The following is a 21,385-nucleotide window of genomic DNA, read 5'->3' on the forward strand; positions in this document are numbered from 1 at the left end:
GTAGAATTTGATTATTGTGCAGCTGATACAAATGATGTGCTTTATCTAATAGGATTTGTAAGCTCTTCTAAGACAAGGATCTTTGAATTCTTCTCTGTATCACCTATGGTGAATTGCTATAGAATGGAAAGAGCTCTGGACTTGGAGTCAGGATGATGTAGGGAAGGAGGAGGGGAAGTGATTATAAAATAACTGTGTGACTTTCAATGAACCATTTAACTTCTCTAAACCTCTGTTTGATCATCTGTAAGATAAGGAGAGTCATAATCACACCCCCTACCTCAGTGGATTCTTGCAGAGAAAGTAGATTTTATAGCTTAATATGTTTTATAAGGGAAGGTTAGGTGGTGAGGTAGAGTCCCAGCCCTGGATTCAGGAAGACTCATCTTCCTGTGTTCAAATCCAACCTCAAACATTAGTTGTATGACCCTGGGTAAATCACTTTATACTGTTTGCCTCGGTTTCCCCGTTTGTAAAATGAGCTGGAGAAGGAAATGGCAAATCACTCCAGGATCTTTGCCAAGAAAATCCCAAATGGGGCCACAAAGAGTTGGACAGAAAGAAAATGACTGAACAATAATAATGCTATATAAATAGGGGCTACTGCTATTATTGTTATTTCATTCTTTTCTTATTATTCTGAATACACCTTGCACAGTTTGGGGTATGCAGTTTGAAATACCTATTCAGTTGAACTATTATTTTTTATGCCAAGAAATCACTAAAAACAATCAGCCTTTCCTAGTATTCTTACTAGTCGGTCATTCTACTACCATTAATTATCCTCCCCTAACCACCTGTGTTGTATGTGCCTCAATTGCCTTTGAAGATACCAGTTGTTGGCATGACAACCAGCATGGTTCAGTATCCCAGGATGGCTTTTCCTAAATCTTGAGTACTTCATCTGCATCAGTAGCCACATCTATAACATGTCATAAGAACTACTGATAATGTTGACCTTGAATTATGAAAATAGTAAATTTATATGTATATCTTTATATGCTCTAAGTAACATATATAATGTGTTTTAACAGACTTTATGGGCCAATTTAAGGTACTTTATATTTTAGAAATATTTTTTAATCCGACACTTAAAATATTAGGCTTCCAGTGTTTAAAGCAACAGTTCTCTACCTGTGTCTGTGTGTGTGTGTGTGTGTGTGTGTGTGTGCACGTGTGCATGCTCTCGCTCTAATGAGAGAGAAGAGAAGAGAGAAGAGATATCCCTTTAGTAATCTGATGAAGCCAATGGACTCCCTTCTCAGAATGGTTTTAAATGTACTAAATGAAATAGATAGGATTACAAAGGAAACTAATTTTATTAAAATATAGTTATTAAAATATTTTTAAGAACAAGTTCACAGAGCCCAGGAAAAGAAATTCTGATTTCAAGGAGTTATTAATCAGCTATATTAGAAAAATTGAGTATTCCAGCATGACTCATTCTGAAAGGCTTACAATAACTAAAATTTTACAGCATAACTTCTCATTAACAACAGTCTTATGACAAGGTAGAGGTAGGCCATATTTACTTGGTTATTATGTACCCTATTTAATTCTTCCTCCCCACCCCTGAAAAAAAAGCACATATTTCCTTCTCTAAAACATCTCCTTGGAGGCTAATAACAACCATTTTACTGTTCAAAGGCAGGAAGAGCTGGAGTTTTTTGGTTTTTTTTTTAAAGAGGATTTGCTTAGGACAAAAGAAAAGTGTTTAGGAAATCTAGATTGCAATTAATTTTACCTCTGCTTTACCTCTTGAAAGAAGGAACATATTTGAGTGAAGCCTTGAAGAGATGGGGGGGGGGGGGCGGGGTGAGGGGTCAAGGAGTAGGGCAGCAAGAGGCAGAGGTGATAAAGGAGATCATTCTAGGGGTGGGGGCATGGAGCTGTGGCACATGCATTCCAAGCTTGCAAGTAACCCCTTAGCAGTGATAGAGAAATGGCACAATGGATAGAGCTATGAATTTGAAGTTAGTAAGTCCTGAGTTCAAATTTGCCTCCAGACATATACTAGTAATATGACACTAGTCAAATCACCTGACCTCTAAATGGGGATGATAACATTTAGCTCCCAAGGTTTTGTGAGAATTAAATGAGGTAATAATTGAAAATGACCTCACAAACCTTAAAGTACTGAATGAGCGATAGCTATGATGATGGTGGTGGTGGTGGTGGTATAGTGGCAGTAGTAGTGATGATGGTAATGGCAAAGCAGATGGAGAGCCAGGCCTGGAGGCAGGAAAGTTCATCTTCTTGAGTTCAAATTTGACTTCAGAGACTTACTAACTGTGTGTCCCTGGGCAAGTCACTTAACCTTGTTTGCCTCAGTTTCCTCATCATTAAAATAAGCCAGAGAAGGATCTTAATTGATCCTTAATAAAGACTATAGACTTTTCTTACCTGACTGCTAGGGGAAGGGGGTTCAGGAGAAAAAGAAGGCACAGGCTGATCATTTTGGTACTTGTTTTTCAGACATACCCATATAAGATTTGTTATGTTCACTTTTCCCAGTTTGCTAGTGAAATTCAGAACTGCTTTGAAATTCATGGGTCAGCATTCTAATATTTTTATTTGTTATAATCATTACTGAGCATTTTCAGGCTGCCAACAGCTGTACCCTAATCTTTGACAAGAGTTTGGGATCCCTGTTCACAGGGCTCCAGTTATTCATTTTCGTTTTCTTAAAGAAGCAAAAGATGGGCATAAGCAGATGCCTGAATCATGCCTGTGAAAAGATGGCATGGTGCTTCTTTGCTGCTGTTTCATTTGATCACTGTACAAAAAAAAATATGAAGAAGCCCTCCCCTCTTATTCATAATCCTCTCAGCTCCTTAGATGGAATTGGATGGGATTTGAATGAATGATTTTTTTTTTTTTGGCTGCTTGAATCAACTTTGGCTCTTTGGAAAATATGTTGTTGCTGACCATTGTAATGCATATCATGGCCTTTGTGGCTCACCACAGGCCTCCGTGGAGCAATGGCTTTTGCTTTGGCCATCCGGGACACTGCGACTTATTCTCACCAGATGATGTTCTCCACGACTCTCCTGATCGTCTTCTTCACAGTGTGGATCATCGGTGGAGGCACTACCCCCATGTTGTCGTGGCTCAACATAAGGTCAGTCAAGGGGGAGAGGGAGACTTGATTTCTCGACTAGATGGGATTTGCTAAGATAATTTTTTAATGTTGTATGAGTTTGCTTTTGACTTTTCCTTTTAAGTATCACAAAGCTGCAGGGTGTTTTGAAACTTTACGTCTTTTTAAGCCTGCTAAAATGAGAGAGCAATCTATCTAATAATTAGGAAATCTGAATTTCTCAACTATGTGAGAGGGACAGAGGGGAACCAACTCAGGTTCAACTTCATTTAGCATTCATTTATTAAACATCTACTTTGTGTCAGGCATTGTGCTAAGTGCTAGCGATACAAAGAAAGACAAAAGAAAACTCCTATTCTCAAAATCTCTGTCTAATGAGATAACATGCTGACAACTATGTACAAACAAAGTATAGACATGATAAATTGGAGATGATAAGTGGAGGGAATTAAGGGGACTAGGACAGGCTTCTTGCAGAAGGTAGGACTTTAGCTGAGACATGAAGGAAGTTTATTTAATGAGGGATGTTTGGCATAATTATGAACTTGTCAACAGAATAAAAAAAAACACAACAACCTGGGGTTTGGAGTATAGTCATAGGTCATATCTCTCTTGTGTGTATTATTACTGTTACAAGGAGCAGAATATTGTAGCGGATAGTATGTTGTCCTTAACCAGAAATACATTTGAAGCCCACCTCCACTACTTAACCAGCTTTATGTCTGTGAGCATGTTACTTATCTTTCCGGAACCTCCGTTTCCTTATCTGTAAAATAAGGGTAATAATCCTAAATGAGTTCATTGATATAAAGTGCTCTGCAGATTATAAAAGCAATAGAAACATCCATCTTAATTATGATCGCTTTCCAGACTAACATAGAGATGTATATGTCTGATGTCCTTGGGCATACTACTGTGATACCCTCTAACCTCCTGCTGTGACCAGTGCCTTCTGCTTTGTAGTTGTGTTTCAGGTGGAGAAGGATTTCTTATTGATAGGGTCAGTGTTTCTTTTGACCTGCTTGATCTCTAGCGATTCCTCAGTTGAGGACATATAAGTTGAATCAATCTCAGTTTTATTTTCTCATTTAAACTTAAAACTCTTTTTTCATAGTAATCGTTGTTTAGTTGCTTTCAGTCATGTCTAATTCTGTGACCCCATTTGTGTCTTATTTGACAAAGATACTGGAGTGGTTTGATATTTCCTTCTCTAGTTCATTTTACAGATGAGGAAACTGAGGCAACCAGAGTGAAGTGATTTACTCAGGGTCACAGAGGTAATGTGTCTGAGGCTGGATATGAACTTAGGTCTTCCTGACTCTAGGCCCAGTGCTTTATCCACTGTGCCACCTAGCTTCCCCTTTCATAATAATATTAAGATGTTATTTGTCTCTTAAAATATTCCTTCCTTTTCCAAATATATCTCTGTAAGGTTGAATTTTCTTCATGTAGTTGAACCAAAACAACATATTACAACACATCGAATGCAAAAGCAGATATGAGAATTAAGTCAAACATCAAAGAGATTTGCAAAAATATGGAGAACAATGATGCTCTACTCCCTATTTTTTGTGTTTTGGAAAAGTTATTTTTTCATAAAATATTTGTTAACAGATAATTGAATTATTGTCTTTTATAAATGCATTAAGATTTTAAATTTTTATCAGTTTTAATTTCTAATGTGGTGAATATTCATATAGTGCACATAAACAAAAGCTCTTTAGAGTTTTCAATTTTAAGAGAGTAAAAGGGTTCTGAGACTAAAAATTTTGAAACATACTTTTACAATCATTTATTTAGCACCCAAAATTCTAGGTGTTGAGTATATAAAGATGAAAATGAAGCCAAATTTGTCCTCAAGGATCTTATACTTTATCAGGGGTTCAATAGATAGGTTTGCAACACAGGGCAGCTAGGTGGCGCCATAGTGCATAAGAGTGCCAGGCCTGAAGTCAGGAAGACTCATATTCCTAATTTCAAATATGGCCTCAAACAGTTACTAGTTGTGTGACCCTGGGCAAGTCACTTAACCTTACTGCTTGCCTCAGTTCCTCATCCGTAAAATAAACTGGAGAAGGAAATGGCAAACCCGCCCAATATCTTTGCAAAAAAAAACCCAGATGGGTTTGGCCATGACTGAAACGACTGAACAACAACAGTGATACACATAGAATAAATAAAGATGATGAGGGGTACTGATGGTTGGAGCACTGGTAGGGGCAAGGAGGAGGGGGGCAGGAAGAGGAAGACACAAATCAGGAAAGTCTGAGAAACTAAGAATTCTGCGAGATAGAGATAAGGGGTGAGGACATTCCAGGCATAGGGAACAGCTTGTGCTGTTGTTGTGTTGTGTTATGTTGTGTTGTGTTGTATGAAGGCATAGTGGTGAGAGCAGGAGTGTTGTTTGAGAAACAACCAAGGAGAGCCATCCTGGCTGGACTCTAGAGTTTAAAAAGAGGAGTAATTGATGATTAGGTTTGAAAGATGAGTTGAAATAACCAAGTCACAAAGTCACAGAGGTGTATTTGATCCTTGATCAGATTGTTATTGTTATTAAGCCAGGGGAATGACATGTTCACACCTGTACTTTAAAAACAAATCTCTTTGGCAGCTGTTTGGGGGATGAATTGGAGGCTGGTTGTTGAAATAGCTGATTTCTAGCCAGTCTCTTGCCTCTTAAATTCTGTGATGCTGAGCCTTTGTTTCTTATTTGTAATCATTAAGGTTGCTAGGCATCCTTTTAAAGACGCCCTGATTTGCCTTCATCACCCCAGGTTGGATAGGGCTCTATCACAGGGTTTCTAGCCTGGGGAGCCATGTGGAGTAATGTTCACAGGAGCCAGAAGATGGCAATATCATATGGTAGAATCATCGTGATTGGGCCTTGACCTTTTTTTCCTTCTTCTGCTGGCCTTCAAAGTGGATTCCCTCTCAAGCAATAACTTCCTGTAGAGCTCTTAGAAGTCTTGTGGAAGCAAAGGCCTGGACATTCTCAGCCATGTTTATGGGAGTGAGAAGGAAGCACTGTTTAAAGGCAGGAACACAGCTAGCCCCTGGGACAACTGTGTCCTCAGACTGATATTTTTCTGCTAAGTGTCTGCATAGTTCCCATCCTAGATTGGTTTAAAAAAAAAAAAAAAGGCATTGTAATTCCTCATCGTGTCATTCCAGCTAAAAAGCTTTTCCTTTGATCTTTTGCCTCCCCTGTGAGAGGCAGTGTGGCTTCGTGGATAGACAAGGTAATAACACAGCATTTATTAAGCGCCCCCCACACACACACACACACACAACAGAGAGCGCAGTTTTCCATGTCCCTATTGCGGCAGGAGCTGCGGCTCCCATATTGGACTACACAGGCTCACTGTGGCCTGTGGCTCTTCAAGGCGCTGATCCATGGTCGTCCACAACTGGAGGAAGCCCACCTACCTACCCCCCCCACACACACACACACATTTTACTATGTGCTAGGCACTGTTCCAATCACTGGCAATACAATCCCTGCCTTTAAGGAGCTTACACTGTAATAGGGGAAGGCAGTGCACCAAAGGGAGCTTAACATGAGGAAGAGATGGGAGAGAGGTACCCAGGTGCCTTGCCCAGAATCGCACCGCTAGTATCCAAGACCACGGTTTCAAAGTTCAGAAAACAGGAAGGCAATTAAGATTGGCTAGCTTGGGCCTTCTCCTCAAAATGGAGGTCTGGGAGGAACTAACCAATGGGAGAAGGGGCTGTCACCATGTTTCAGGGTGAAGAGGCCCCAGGCTCTGAGGCAGCTGAAGCATGGTGGCAAAGTCTGGAAAGCCAGGAAGGGGAAGATAGCTAGAGACTAGCCATAGTAAGGAAGACTTTTTCTGGCTGTGTGACCCTGGGCAAAGAAAGCACTTCTGTGTCCACAGGCAAGTCTTGAAGACTTTGAATGATGGAGCAGATGCTGATCCACACTGATAGAGGGAGTTGACTTTTGGGAGTACCGTGATATCTACTGGAGGTCTGGTCCAAATATTCCTTTGTGGCTAAAATCATGACTAAATCGTGTGGAGGAGCAGAATCTGAGTGAAGTTTCATGGGAAGTTACCGCCTCCCTCGTCTTGGTTTCCTCATCAGCCAAGTGAGGGAGGGGGACCAGGTGACCTCCAAGGTCTCTTCCAGTTCTGACATTCTGTGGTTTAGATTCATCAGCAGGGGTAGGAATTTTTCCTGGAGGGGGAATAAGAGGTTATTTCATGGGGGTGGGGAAGGACCCTATCCCCCCAATTTCCCCTACTCCACTGTCTATACCCTGACTAGCACCAGAACGTTATCCTTTTTTTACTTTGAAGCTTAGGATTCCCATTAAAACTGAGACTTCTCCTGGAAGCGGTGATACTTTAAGATATTGTCACTTGTATTTTATGAGTGAATTTCAAGGCCTCTTTGGAGTGCTGGTTTTTTGTTTTGTTTTGTTTTGTTTTTGTGAGGCAATTGGGGTTAAGTGACTTGCCCAGGGTCACACAGCTAGTAAATGTTAAGTGTCTGAGGCCAGATTTGAACTCAGGTCCTCCTGAATCCAGGGCTGGTGCTCTATCCATTGTGCCACCTAGCCGCCCCTTGGAGTGTTGGTTTTAATAGGGGGATAGTATAGCCCTTATCACCAGGTAGAGGGTAAGGAATGGATGGGAGGGGGGAGGGGGAGGGAGATTGAGAGAGAGAGAGAGAGAGAGAGAGAGAGAGAGAAAGAGAGAGAGAGAGAGAGAAGATGGGAAGGAGGGAGAAGGAGAGGAAGAGGGAGGGAGAGAATAAATACTTCACCACACCTACTTTACATTGTTGGTTAAGGCAGATTGGTTTATCTCTTTTAAATTAATGACTAATTTAAGGTTGTATAACAGCTTCTCACAAAAAAGTTGAGAACTTCCATTCAAAATGACTAGTCAGAGTTCTGGGGATAACAAAGATGATTGAAGGGTCCAAAACTAATAATATTCTACATTTTTTTCTCTCAACTCAAGGTAGGTAGCACAAGCATGTGTATGTGTGTATGTTTATATATATATATCATGTATATAGATATATATAGTTACATATAGTATGTATATTTATGTAAAGTATGTATATTTGTGTGTATACACACATATATGCATACATATATACATATTTATACATATACATGTACATATACCAGTGATTTCATAGGTATAGAGAACCCCCAGTGAGAAATTCTGCCAATGCAGATTAGTGCCTGCTCTGAGACTTAAGGAGGCAGCTAGATGGCTCAGTGGATAAAGTGCTGGGCCTGGAGTCAGGAAGACCTGAGTTCGTATTCAACCTCAGACACTGGCTGTGTGACCCTGGGCAAGTCATCTTAACCTTTGTTTGTCTTAATACACTGGAGAGGAAATGAGCTACCATCCACTGAGCTGCTGAATTAAATTTCTGATTTGCCACCAGAAAGCTGGTCAGCAGGTACTTCTTTTCCCATATTTTTCCACAGTAAATCATAAAGGCCATTTAATAAAGCATAGTAGGTCTCATGGTCTCTGTTGCTGAAGAATTCACACAAATGAGAGTAGAACTCAACTATTTTTAAGTTACTGTTACAGTAGCAAAGAGCATTCACAATTCCACAAATTCAATTCATACTAACATTTACTAAGCACCTACTATATGCAAGACAAAAGTATTGTGCTGAAGACAAGCCTATTCAGTACCAGGAAATGGATATAAACATAAACAACTATGATCCAAGGATGAGAATTACAAGAAGAAGTGGTTCCCTAAAAGAGCCCATCTGTATGAAAATGGAGAAGGGAAGAGATCACTTTCACTCCAGGGAGAGGAGATAGGTGGTAGCTGAGATAGGCTCTGAAGGAAAACATTTTCTTCAACAGATGGAAATGAGGGTGAAAGTCATGTCCATTTTTGGGTATAACAGCAGCAATATTGTGTTGTCATTTTTCAGTTATGTCAGACTCTTCACGATCCCTTTTGGGGTTTTCTTGGCAAAGATACTGGAGGGGTTTACCATTTTCTTCTCCAGCTCATTTTACAGGTGAGGAAACCGAGGCAGAGTTAAGTGACTTGCCCAGGATCACACAGCTAGTGTCTGTGTGTATTTGAACTCAGGGGCTTAAGTCTTTCTGACTCCAGGCTGGGATATCCACTACATCACATAGTTGCCCCCAAGGAGTTCATACTTTGTTTGTTAAATAATGGAGAGTTACAGAAGGCAACTTCAGTAGAGGACTAATGAGACCAGAGCTTAGAGTAAAGCAGTGATTCTTTTTTTTTTTTTTAAGTGAGGCAATTGGGGTTAAGTGACTTGCCCAGGGTCACACAGCTCGTTAGTGTTAAGTGTCTGAGGCTGGATTTGAACTCAGGTACTCCCAACTTCAGGGCTGGTGCTCTATCCACTGCGCCACCTAGCTGCCCCCAAGCAGTGATTCTTAAACTGTGGTCTATGGATCCCTGGGGGTTCCCAAGTCCCTTAGAAGGAGATTGTGAGGTCAAAGATATTTTTTCATAATAATCTTAAGACATTATTTGCCTATTAAAATGCTTTTGCATTTTCTGACTACATATCTGTGTGACTACATATCTGACTACATATTGTCTTCATATACTTCATCTAAAATATTTTCTTCAAATGCTTCATACCAAACAGATACTGTATATACATAGAATTCTACCAAAACACATTTTCTTCATGTACTTCATGTATTTCAACCAAATGAATATACTGCAGTAGTAAATATTAGAATCCAGTTGTCTTCTATCAATATGGACATTAGATATTTGCAAAAACATGGAAAACAATGCCACTTCTTGATATTTCTTCTTTTGGAAAATAGTTATCTTTCATAAAAATATTTTAGTTATGCTAATATATAATGGGTGTATGATTAATTTTAATTGGTTAAAATATTTTTAACATATCTCAGTTTTACTTGCTAATATGGTAACTATCAATAGACATAACCCACAAAAACAAAAGCTCTTTGGAGTCCTCAATCATTTTCAAGAGCACAAAGAAATCCAGAGACCAGAAAGTTTGAGATGAACTAGCTGAATGACGTCTGAGGTCTCTCCCGATTCTAGAATTCTCTGATTTCTGCCTCAATTAGTCAAATGTGCCACTTCTGGACATCTTGTCTCTCGAGTTCTTTTTTTTTTTCCTTTTGCAGGGCAATGAGGGTTAAGTGACTTGCCCAGGGTCACACAGCTAGGGTCACACAGCTATTGTCTGAGGTTGGATTTGAACTCAGCTCCTTCTAATCCAGGGCCGGTGCTTTATCCACTGCACCACCTAGCTGCCATCTCGAGTTCTTTCTTAGAGATAACCCAGTATCCCCATGCCTCAGCCCATTTTTTGTTCTCTCCTCTGTAGAAAGGAGACAGTTTGAGGGTACTCTCTTGAGAAGATTCAGCATCTCTACAATAGCCTTTATTGCTTTCTAAAGGAAGGACAAATAATCTTCCCCCACCCCCCACCCCCTGTAAAATGTCCACATAAGACCTACCTTAAGAGAAATGTTGGTCTGGGGCAGTGATTCCTTTGAACATTGGATTTTGTGACCCTCAGTGATCCTTATTTACGCTTTAGTGGGTTTCTATTTGAATTTGTACCGCATTCTATTTTGTCTCTACAGCATCATAGTCAGGTAGCCATCTGACATGCACTTGAATGGCTCTGCAGTTATCTGTTTCATAAAATACCTCACAATGAGCCCAAGAGAGAGGTTATCATCCCTGTTTTACATATGGCAGAAAGTGGGTTTCAGAGAAGTTTGGGACTTGTCCAGTATCATATAGTGGTGTTGTGGTCTAGCCATTTCAGTCATGTCTGACTCTTCCTGACCCTACTTGGGGTCTTCTTGGCAAAGCTACTGGAGTGGTTTGTCCAGCTCATTTCTTTTTTTTTTTTTTTTTTTAGTGAGGCAATTGGGGTTAAGTGACTTGCCCAGGGTCACACAGCTAGTAAGTATTAAGTGTCTGAGGCCGGATTTGAACTCAGGTACTCCTGACTCCAGGGCCGGTGCTCTATCCACTGCGCCACCTAGCTGCCCCTGCGCCACCTAGCTGCCTCCCAGCTCATTTCACAGATGAGGAAACTGAGGCCAACAAAATGAAGTGACTTAACCAGTATCACACAGCTAATCAGTGTCCGAGGCCAGATTTGAACTCAGGAAGGGGAGTCTTCCTGACTCTAGGCTCAGGACTTTATCCAATATGCCAACCAGCAGTCCCATCACATAGCTAGTAAATGGTATAATTGGGACTCAGACTTAGATCTTCCCAATACAAATCCAGTACTCTTCCCACTCTACCATTGCTTCACCTACAGCATACTGGCCAAATAGTTACCTAGCATCTGCTTGAACAGGTGCTGAATGACTACATGATACTTGTTCCTTTCTAATATATACCTGTGATAGGGCTTATTAGCTCATAGTCATGTTTCAGTCTAATTTTGGCTCTTTAAAAATATGTATCATTAACTTTGTATGCTGCTGGGTACAGGAAGCTTTAAGGTCACTTTGTCTTTGCTTGGGATGCTACTAAAAAAGCATGAAATTGCAGGTTTCTTGTTTTCTTCATCAGCAGAAATGTATTCAAAAACATACATGGACCTGAATCATGTAGGCCCCCCACTGAAGCCTTCTTCAAGGTTCCAGTTTTTCCTTATGAACATTATGGATTGGTGTGTATTATGTGATATGTTTTTGTGTCCAGAAGGAGTTATTGAAAGAGCCTTCTCAAAAAAAAAAAATGCTGAAAGAGCCTTCTCTATTTTATCAACAGAGCAATACCAACAGCATTGGAAAGAGATTATACTCACTCTGTGACTTGATTTAAGGATTTTTTAAAAGTCTTTGAATAGATTTTTTTTTTTGCAGGGCAATTGGGGTTAAGTGACTTGCCCAGGGTCACACAGCTAGTAAGTGTTAAGTGTCTGAGGCTGGATTTGAACTCAGGTCCTCCTGAATTCATGGCTGGTGCTTTTATCCACTGCGCCACCTAGCTGCCCCTGAATAGATTTTTTAAAAATCTTCATGTGCATATATGCTAATTCAGTTGAGAAGGAAATAGAAAGAACCAGGGGTTTCCAGTATCACAGGTCCTATCTATAGGCAAAAACAGACACAGGGATCCCACTGCTTCTGTAATCTGGGCTCTAAGTACCAAGTATGAAGCCCCAGGCCTTATAGAGGAGGGCAGGAAATACTGATAGATGCGGCTGGCTGACCACGTGAGTTCTGTTGTTCTGGGACTAGTAAACAGTGAAGAGGCCTTTTCTCAAGGGTTTGCTTTTATGAGCAATTCAGCATGGACACACAGTGAGATTAAGCCAGGCGGTTTGAAAATCTATAACTTTCATGGCTTACGAATTCTTACAGTTCTTCCAGGTGTCTCTTTGAGGGGTTTTGTTTGTTTATTCATTTTGTTTTCTTTTTAAAGCCAAACCTGAACAGAATTCTTGGGGACATTCACAACTTCTCTGTGAGAGCCAGTAAGGAAGCACCGTGATAGGCCAGTCAGCGTTCTGTGTCAGGTTCAGGAACAGGTCAGGTTACTAGAGTAAAACAGCGGGCTGCCCCAACTGGAATTCACCACCTGGTATGGGCCTCAAGGGACCAGAAAGAGGGAAGTAGTAGGTTAGGTGAGGGCCTCACAGCATTGGAAAAGCAGAATCAGCCTTGGGACAGGAGATGGGAAAGCCAGATCATTAGAAAATAAATCATTGGGGGCAGCTAGGTGGCACAGTGGATAAAGCACCGGCCCTGGATTCAGGAGTACCTGAGTTCAAATCTGGCCTCAGACACTTGACACTTACTAGCTGTGTGACCCTGGGCAAGTCACTTAACCCCCATTGCCCTGCAAAAAAAAAAAAAAGAAGAAAAGAAATCATTTAGGGGCAGCTAAGTAGTGCAGTGGATAAAGCACCAACCCTGGATTCAGGAGGACCTGAGTTCAAATCCAGCCTCAGACACTTGACACTTACTAGCTGTGTGACCCTGGGCAAGTCACTTTTAACCCTCATTGTCCTGCAGCAAAAAAAAAAAGAAAAGAAAAGAAAAGAAAAGAAAAGAAAAGAAAAGAAAAGAAATCATTTAAAAATCATAAACCCTAGGGCAGCTAGATGGCGCAGTGGTTAAAGCACTGGCCCTGGATTCAGGAGTACCTGAGTTCAAATCCGGCCTCAGACACTTGACACTTACTAGCTGTGTGACCATGGGCAAGTCACTTAACCGCCATTGCCTGCAAAAAAAAACAAAACAAAACAACAAAAAAAAACATAAACCCTAGAGCACCGGCCCTGGAGTCAGGGGTACCTGAGTTCCAATCCGGCCTCAGACACTTGACACTTACTAGCTGTGTGACCCTGGGCAAGTCACTTAACCCCAATTGCCTCACTAAAAAAATAAAAAATAAAAATCATAAACCTTTGAAGTAATTCCTGCCACCCTCCCCCCCTTCTTTTCAACAGGAAAAGTGAACTTAAATTCTCTGGACTAGAGTTCTGGGGAAGTGAAAAAGGGAAGGGAATAAGTATTTATATAGATCCTACTCTGTGCCAAACACTTTATAAATATCTCATTCGATCCTCATAAATGCTGTTACAGTCCCCGTTTTACAGTTAAGGAAACTGAGACAAAGAAGGTTAAGTGACTTGCCCAGGGTCACACAACTAGTAAGTGTCTGAGGCCAGATTTGTACTCATGAAGATGAGTCTTCCTGACTCCTGGCTGACCCCAGATAATTCCCTAAAAGTCTTAAATTGTAGAAATTACCCACTTGCATTAGTAGAGGTCATTTCCCCTCCCAACCGTTCCTCTGTCAGTGCAATCACAAATCTGGTCTCAAAAAAGTCCCTGTGACTTGGGATTGTGATGAGACTCAAATGAGAAAATATTTCACAAACTCAAAAGAGTTATGTAAGTGTCAATTATTTCCAGTTACTATTCTGTTGTCTTCTTAGACTATTGGTTGGTTAGTCAGCATGCACTTGTTATGCCCTTACTATGGACCAAACACTGCTGTGCATAGAGGAAACAAAGAAACAAAATACAGTCTCTTCCCTCAAGGACTGAGTATGTATTCTGATGTCAGTATTTAGTTATATGGGAGATATGGATAGAGTCTTCTTGTCTCAGTCCCATCAGACTGACATGTGGGGTGTTCTTGGCAGAGATACTGAAGTAGTTTGCCATTTCCTTCGCCAGCTCATTTTACAGCTGAGGAAACTGAGATAAACAAGGTGAAGTGACTTGCCCAGAGTCACACAGCTAGTGTCTGAGGCCAGATTTGAGCACAGGAAGACGAATCTTCCTGACTCCAGACCTGGCACTCTATCTACTGTGCTACCTTGCTGTACCATGTACAACTAGATGATGGTAATCCTAAAGAAGAAGGCTTTTGCTTTGGGGGGGGGGCAAAGGGGAGGGATTAGAAAAGACCTCCTGCAGAAGGTGAGATTTGAACTGAACTTTGAATAAAGTAAGAGGTAGGAATGGTAGGGGCTGACAGGAGATGGAGTTTCATTTTAAGAAACTACAGGTAGGTCAATATAGCTATATCATAGAGTGGATAGAAGAGAAAAAGCTGTAAGAAGACTGGAAAGGCAGGAAGGAACCATCTTATAAAGAGCTTTAAACAACAGGCCTTGTTTTGCTGGGTTTTTTGTTGTTTAAACATCTGTTTGGGAATGTTACTGGATCATCTTAACAATCATTGCAGCAGATTGTGGAATGTTTTTCTTTTTCTTTGTAAGGGTATGTTGATAGCAAATAAATTCTTTAATAAAAGGTATCATGCAGTTTGAAAATTCTGAAGTTACTGCACAGGATGCTGTAATAGAAAATTAAGTTTTTAGGATGAGTAGAATATGAATAGAATGAATCTATTTTGCCATCAGCAATTCTTTTGTTTGTTTTGGTTTTGTTTTGGTTTTTGTGAGGCAGTTGGGGTTAAGTGACTTGCCCAGGGTCACACAGCTAGTAAGTGTTAAGTGTCTGAGGCCGGATTTGAACTCAGGTCCTCCTGAATCCAGGGCCGGTGCTCTATCTACTGCGCCACCTAGCTGCCCCAGCAATTCTTTTTTTTTTTCCAGGGCAGTGGGGGTTAAGTGACTTGCCCAGGATCACACAGCTAATAAGTGTTAAGTGTCAGAGACCGAATTTGAACTCAGGTCCTCCTGAATCAAGGGCCTGTGCTTTATCCACTGCACCACCTAGCTGCCCCAGCAATTCTTTTTTTTTTTTTTAAATATATTTCCTATGGTTGTTCTTCTTCATACCACAAATTTCACATATCTATAATAGTGATTTACTCCAAATCCAAACCCTTCTTCAACCAAAGCAGTTGCTCTCAGGCAAGTAAGGGTCCAACAGCCAGAATTTCTAGGACACTATTTGGCTTTAACTAGTTTACACTGTGATGAAAAATCAGCCCTGAGACAAGGTTTATGAGGAACAAGAGGAAAACTTCGAATTTGATCCTGGAGGTGATAGGGAGCCATTGAAGGTCACTGAACAGGGAGGGTGGCATGTTTGCACATACATTTTATATAAAATCACCTTGGGCGGCTTCATGCAGAATGGATAGAAGTGGGATGAAGACTTGAGGCAGGAGAATCAGATCAGTTAGAAGGTTATTATACTAGACCAGGTGAGAAGTGATGAGTTATGGTTGGTATATGATTGGAGAGAAGGGGACATGTACAGGAGATGTTGTAAAGGTAGAAATGACAAAATTTGGCAATGGTATATGTGGGGTGAGTGAGAGTGAATAGTCAAAGATGACCCTGAGGTTTTGATCCCAGTGGATGCCTGGGAAGATGGTCATGTTCTCCACAGTGATAGAGAAGTTTGGAGGGGGATGGTGTTTGAATGGAGGGGAGGGAAAAAGAATGAGTTCTGTCTGTAGATGCCTACGAGATATGCTTTTCAAATATCCAAAAGATAGTTGGAGATGTGTGATGAGCACAGCAAAGAGATTAAGGCAAGATTATTTTATCTGAGAATCATCTGCATAGAATGATCATTGAACTTGTTGAGGAGCTGATGAGATCACCAAACAAAATAGTAAAGAGGAGAAAATAGAAGAGGATCCAGGGAAGGCTGTGAATGGAGAATATCAAATTTCCCACTTACAATTTTTAAAAATACTTAGTAAAGTTTTAAATTTGACAATGAAAAATACTATTTGAGTATTTTTAAAGGTTGGGCAGCTAAGTGGTGCAGTGGATAGAGTGCCGGGTCTGGAGTTAGGAAGACTCATCTTCTTGAGTTCAAATCTGGCCTCGGACACTTACTAGCTGTGTGACTATGGGCAAGTCAACTAATCCTGTTTGCCTCAGTTTCCCCATCTGTAAAATGGGATGGAGAAAGAAATGGCAAACTACTCCAGTATTTTTGCCAAGAATACCCCAAATGGAGTCACAAAGGTAGGACACAACTTAAAAGCAACTAAACAACAATTTGTAAAGGTATTATTACTGCTCTTGAGGACAAGACAACCTCTTACTCCCAACATTTCCTTAATAATATGGATGGCTGCTTATGGATTGAAAAACTTGGTTTTTCTTTCTATGCTCTCAAATATGTAATTTGAGTGGAAATTATTGTTTTCCCAGGCTTTGAATAGGATTGAGGTTTCCTCTGTTCCATAGTGCTCCAGTGTCAAAAGTTGAAGTAGGGATTTGTTTCTGGCTGGCTTGGTTTCTTCCCATTCATTCTGCAAGATAGAGTAATAGTCATCTACCATCTTTATTTCCACTCACATGTGTGTAGCTTTTAGTGACAGTTGTTCCAGATAACAGTTTATTCCAAATTCAATGACCCGGGTGGAGAGGGTTTTTCTTATCAATTCAGGCTATCCAACAGACTCTCTTTTTGTCATCCAAAAGATACCCATTCAGTCTCGTCCTTCCACAAGAAGTTCATTGTGAATAGGAGAGTGGGAGCCACTCGCCAACCTGTATCTCTTTAATAGTGAGATGCTACTCTCACCATAATATCTGAAAGGAAACTATAGCCAACTCTTGACTAGTTTTTCCCCCTCCCTCCATCCTCTTCTTTTTTCCTCTCCCATCCCTACTTCCATTCTCCTTTTCCCCTCCTCTTTCCCTTCTTTCCCTTTTTTCTCTCCTTTTCCCCCTTTCCTTGCTTTCCCTTCCCCTCCACCCCCTCCCTCTTCTCCCTTTTTTCCTCTCCCATCCCTATCTCTATTCTCCTTTCTTCCCCTCCTCTCTCCTTTCTTCCCCTCTTTTCTCTCCTCTCCTATCTCCCCTCTATATTCTCTTCCCCCCCTCCTCTCCCTCTCCTCCTTTGCTTCCTCTCTGTTTTATTAAAAGGAGCACAATTTTGTGATTCTTTAAAAATATTAGTTAAGATCTGTAAGTTATGGATATGGGAAGAGGGACAGACTTAAAGGCACCAAGACCTTATATGATAAAATCATTTTTGACTGATAAAAAGAGTGAGAGAATAAAGAAGTCCTGATGACGAGGATAAACTGTGTAAACAACCCCAGCAAATGGCACCAATCGGCTTATTATGCAGTAAGTGACGTTTGTGACAATTTTTGAAGTCAAGTTTAAAGATGCCATCAATACTGGCACTGAGGAGCAGTGAAGCTTGCACTGAGGAGATAGGGTATTTTTCTTGCTATATATTCTGATTTGAGAAAGTGGCAGTGATCAAGACTTCAGACTGTTTTTAAAAGTGCCATGTTGTTGACTCTAAGTTGAATTAGATTGGCCTCCCACCCAAAGCAGTATGTCAATTTTCTCCTCCACATTGCCTAAGGAGCGGGGGGAAGGGAGAATGAGAGTGGTAACAGTGACTACTGCTTGGCACTATAGTGAGGATCTTGGGCACTTGCTTTTCACAGCCCAGTGAGGAGTGAAGGCAAGGGCCCTGAACATGGAATCAGAAGAATTAGGTTTAAGTTCAGCTCCCTTACTTACTTGCTATGTAACCTTTGCCAGTTACTTAAATTCATAGAACCTCAGTTTTCTTCTCTGCAAAATGGGGATATTAATGTTGGTACTACCTGTCTGACAGGTTTGTTTGTAAATGAGCTCATGTAAATTCTTAAGTGCTATTAGTCCAGCCATTTGTCCATATGGCTCAAGGGAGGAGAAAAGAAACCAAGTCTCTCTATTTAGGGTCATGGAGTGAGTGGAGAAAAGCACAGAAATAAAATGTGCTAACTAGCAATTGAGTGTTTGAACCTGTGAAATTCAGCTGTCTTCTTCAGAATAGGCAGAAGACTTTACCTTTATAAACATGCATCCTTCAATAAGTGTTGTGCTATTTAAACAGCAAGACCAGTTCATATTCATGTTTCCTTTAAAAACATATGTGCTATATAATTCACTTTGAACATTGCATTTTTGGTGTAGTGTACCTCACTTTATACAATAAAATAGATACATTCCTGAAAAGTTTATTGTATATCAGACTATTTTTAATATATAAAATCATATCTTCCCATTCAGTCTCTAATTTACCTTCATCTGGCATCCTAACACTGTTATGTAGCTTTGTTTCTCTAAGTCTTCTGGCTCAGTGCTTAAAAATCTATTTGCAAAGTGAATAATCACCCCCTAATTCATCCTGTTTGTGTATGTATGGTTCTTCTTATGTTAGTTTTCTTAAACCAGAGCTCACTTGCAATCCCATGGGTGTGTGGACATTTTGCCAAGTAACCCACCCAAATAGCCCTATTCCTATCACACTCACATTCCATTCTTGTACCGTACCAGAGTCGGTGTCCAGGATCCATCAGAAGAAGATCTCAATGAAACCCGATGGAGGTATTTCAGGTGACATGATGAGTTTTTTGCATCATAACATTTAACTTGTGGCTTGGCTTTTCCAGTCTTGCTAATACAAGATTTCTTTTTTCACAACCCTCCCCCTTACTTTCTCTTTCTCCCTCTCTCTGTCATAGTAAAAGCAAAAAGGGTTCTGTTAATCCTAATGCTTACCTTTGTTTCAAATGAACCAAAGAGATATCCCAGAATTCTCTTTTTTCTCCAACTTGAAAAAAGAGTTACCTCATTGCCATACATGGGTCAGACTTATGAAACTGAACTCTGCCTTGAGTTCCAGCCATCCTCAGAAATCCAGTTGTTTTTCTGAAAAACACAATCTTCTAATGACCAGGCAGTAGAATCATTCTTAACTCAGTAGAGAACTGAACTAAGCCTTCCCATTTCACTGGGGATTGACTGATGCAAAAATGGATTGAATCTTGACTGAACACTAACTTTGTCTTGTGGTTTGCATTTTATTTTTTGTCTGGTGCCTTTCTTTCTACCTTGGTGAATCTACATATTAAAAACAAACAAATAAAAAACAAAACAAAACAAAAAACAAACCTCTGGCCCTTATCACCAAACAAGCCAAAAACAGGTAACTAAAATTAATACTCTCAGAGATCTCTCATATCATTTCAGTTTATCAGTTTCCATCTGAAGTATGACTCAATTGTCAATACTATAGCAATTACAATGACGTCTTTAATGTTGCCTCTCTTCTTCCTTTTTAATATGTGTGCCTTCTTGCTGTTCTGGGCCTTCTTGCCACCTGCAAAATGTGACTGACATCTATTTTTGGTATTACTAAACTACCTCTCCTCTGGGCAGCGGTGAAGTGGGTGTTATCTGTCTATTTGGGACATGGCAATATTAAGTTTAAGGTAACTAAACTTTGGGAACCATTAGCATTCTGGATGTGGATTTATATTATAAAAGCTTCCATGTTCATCCTCTACAAAATGAGGCCCGTGCAGACCTCCACATTTCATATTTTTAAAAATGAGCTGTTGAAATCATCCTATATGTTCCACCCCCAGTAAATGAAAAGTAAATTTTTAATGCAGCGTTTTATATGCCCATCATATAACAAGTTTTCTAGATAGCCTACAGGTTCCATACTAAAGCAGTAGAAAAACTGACCTTCAGGACTGTTAAAAGGAGTTTGTAAAAATGTCTTGAGGTATTTTGTTTAAGAATGAAATCACTTTTACCCTGTGGATTATTTTTCCAGCTGAAGTCTCCTTAAGTTTTGAGCTGTTTTTTGTTTTGTTTTGTTTTTTTCTTTTAGCATAAAGGTCCTTTCTACATTCATCTTCTCCCCTAATAAAGATAGGAATGACCAGATATTTGTTTATTTGGGGTTGGGGGAACCGTAGGGGGGAATTCTTTCCTGGTGCTCTGATGAGATTAACTTTAGTATATCAGATTTGCTTGAATGTTTCAGAATAATAAAACTCAGAGTGTAAAGTTTCAGATTATTATGAATTGCTAGCTGTAAGAAATCATTATGGCAGACTCAGGGAGGCAACCAAGTAAATGCTTTCTATGGACAGTTCTTCCAGAGTTACATTACTAGCATGTCACAAAATAGAAAATTCGAGAATATCAATATCCAGGAATGTTATATAATACTTGGTATTTAGTATTGCCCAGCATCAAAGCAGCACCCTGGTAAATAACCTTTCTTCCTACTCTGTGAGGATGGTTTGCTTTAGCCACAGGGGCTGAATTATATTACTTTCTTAACCTCTCCATCCCTCCAAAATGTTTATATACATAAAATTGGAATAAGTAAACCCCAAAGGAACTCTAAAAGGAAAAAAACAAGTTGGTAAAGGAGTATGTATGAAGAGGAGGATGAGTAAATCCTACCCTTTCCCTTTGTCTCAGTGGGGTAAGGATGGTATGGACTCATGGTTCAGTTAAGAACTTCAGATGTCTGTTCTGAAACCAGTTGCTGGAATCTTTCCCAATTCCTCTCTGACCCCACTGACGCCCCGAATAACTATCCCACACCAAAGGGGTCCCAAGTATTTATCCCAGTTCATCTTATAGTAAGGGCAGTCCAAGGCATCAGGGCTACAAGAAATCCAGTTGGACTTGGGCCATCCCTGGTCTGGACACTGGTTGAAAGCTTAAGCTGCTTCTGGAGCCAGATGGATGACAAATGTATGTGGCCACCATCAGAGGTTAACCACACATTTATTCAACAGTTTTTTACATGTCTACCATGTGCCAAGTAAGCACTGATGCTAGGCACAAGGGATGAAAAGACAAAACCAAAACAGGCCCTGCCCTCAAGGACTTTAAAATTTAGGTGAGTAAAATAATGTATGCATACACACAGATACGTCATGACATAGTGGTTAGGTAGATGGCCTGGAAGCTAGGAAGTCCTGGGTTCAGGTTCCTCCTCCTACCTTAAGTATATAACCACAAGCAAGTCATTTAACCTTGCATTGCCCTAGGCTGGTCTCTAA

General features: G+C 40.3%; 1 protein-coding gene across 1 annotated transcript in view; it reads left to right on the top strand.

The window, feature by feature from the left end:
- SLC9A7 (solute carrier family 9 member A7) overlaps nucleotides 1-21,385 on the top strand; it is a 208,406-nt gene that overhangs the window by 147,513 nt on the left and 39,508 nt on the right. Inside the window, 2 exon segments of the mRNA XM_043998858.1 lie at nucleotides 2,968-3,121; nucleotides 18,849-18,908. Of these exon segments, the coding sequence (XP_043854793.1) occupies nucleotides 2,968-3,121; nucleotides 18,849-18,908 (214 nt within the window).

The sequence above is a fragment of the Dromiciops gliroides genome, chromosome 3 (assembly GCF_019393635.1).
Source record: "Dromiciops gliroides isolate mDroGli1 chromosome 3, mDroGli1.pri, whole genome shotgun sequence".
Classification (NCBI taxonomy): Eukaryota; Metazoa; Chordata; class Mammalia; order Microbiotheria; family Microbiotheriidae; genus Dromiciops; species Dromiciops gliroides.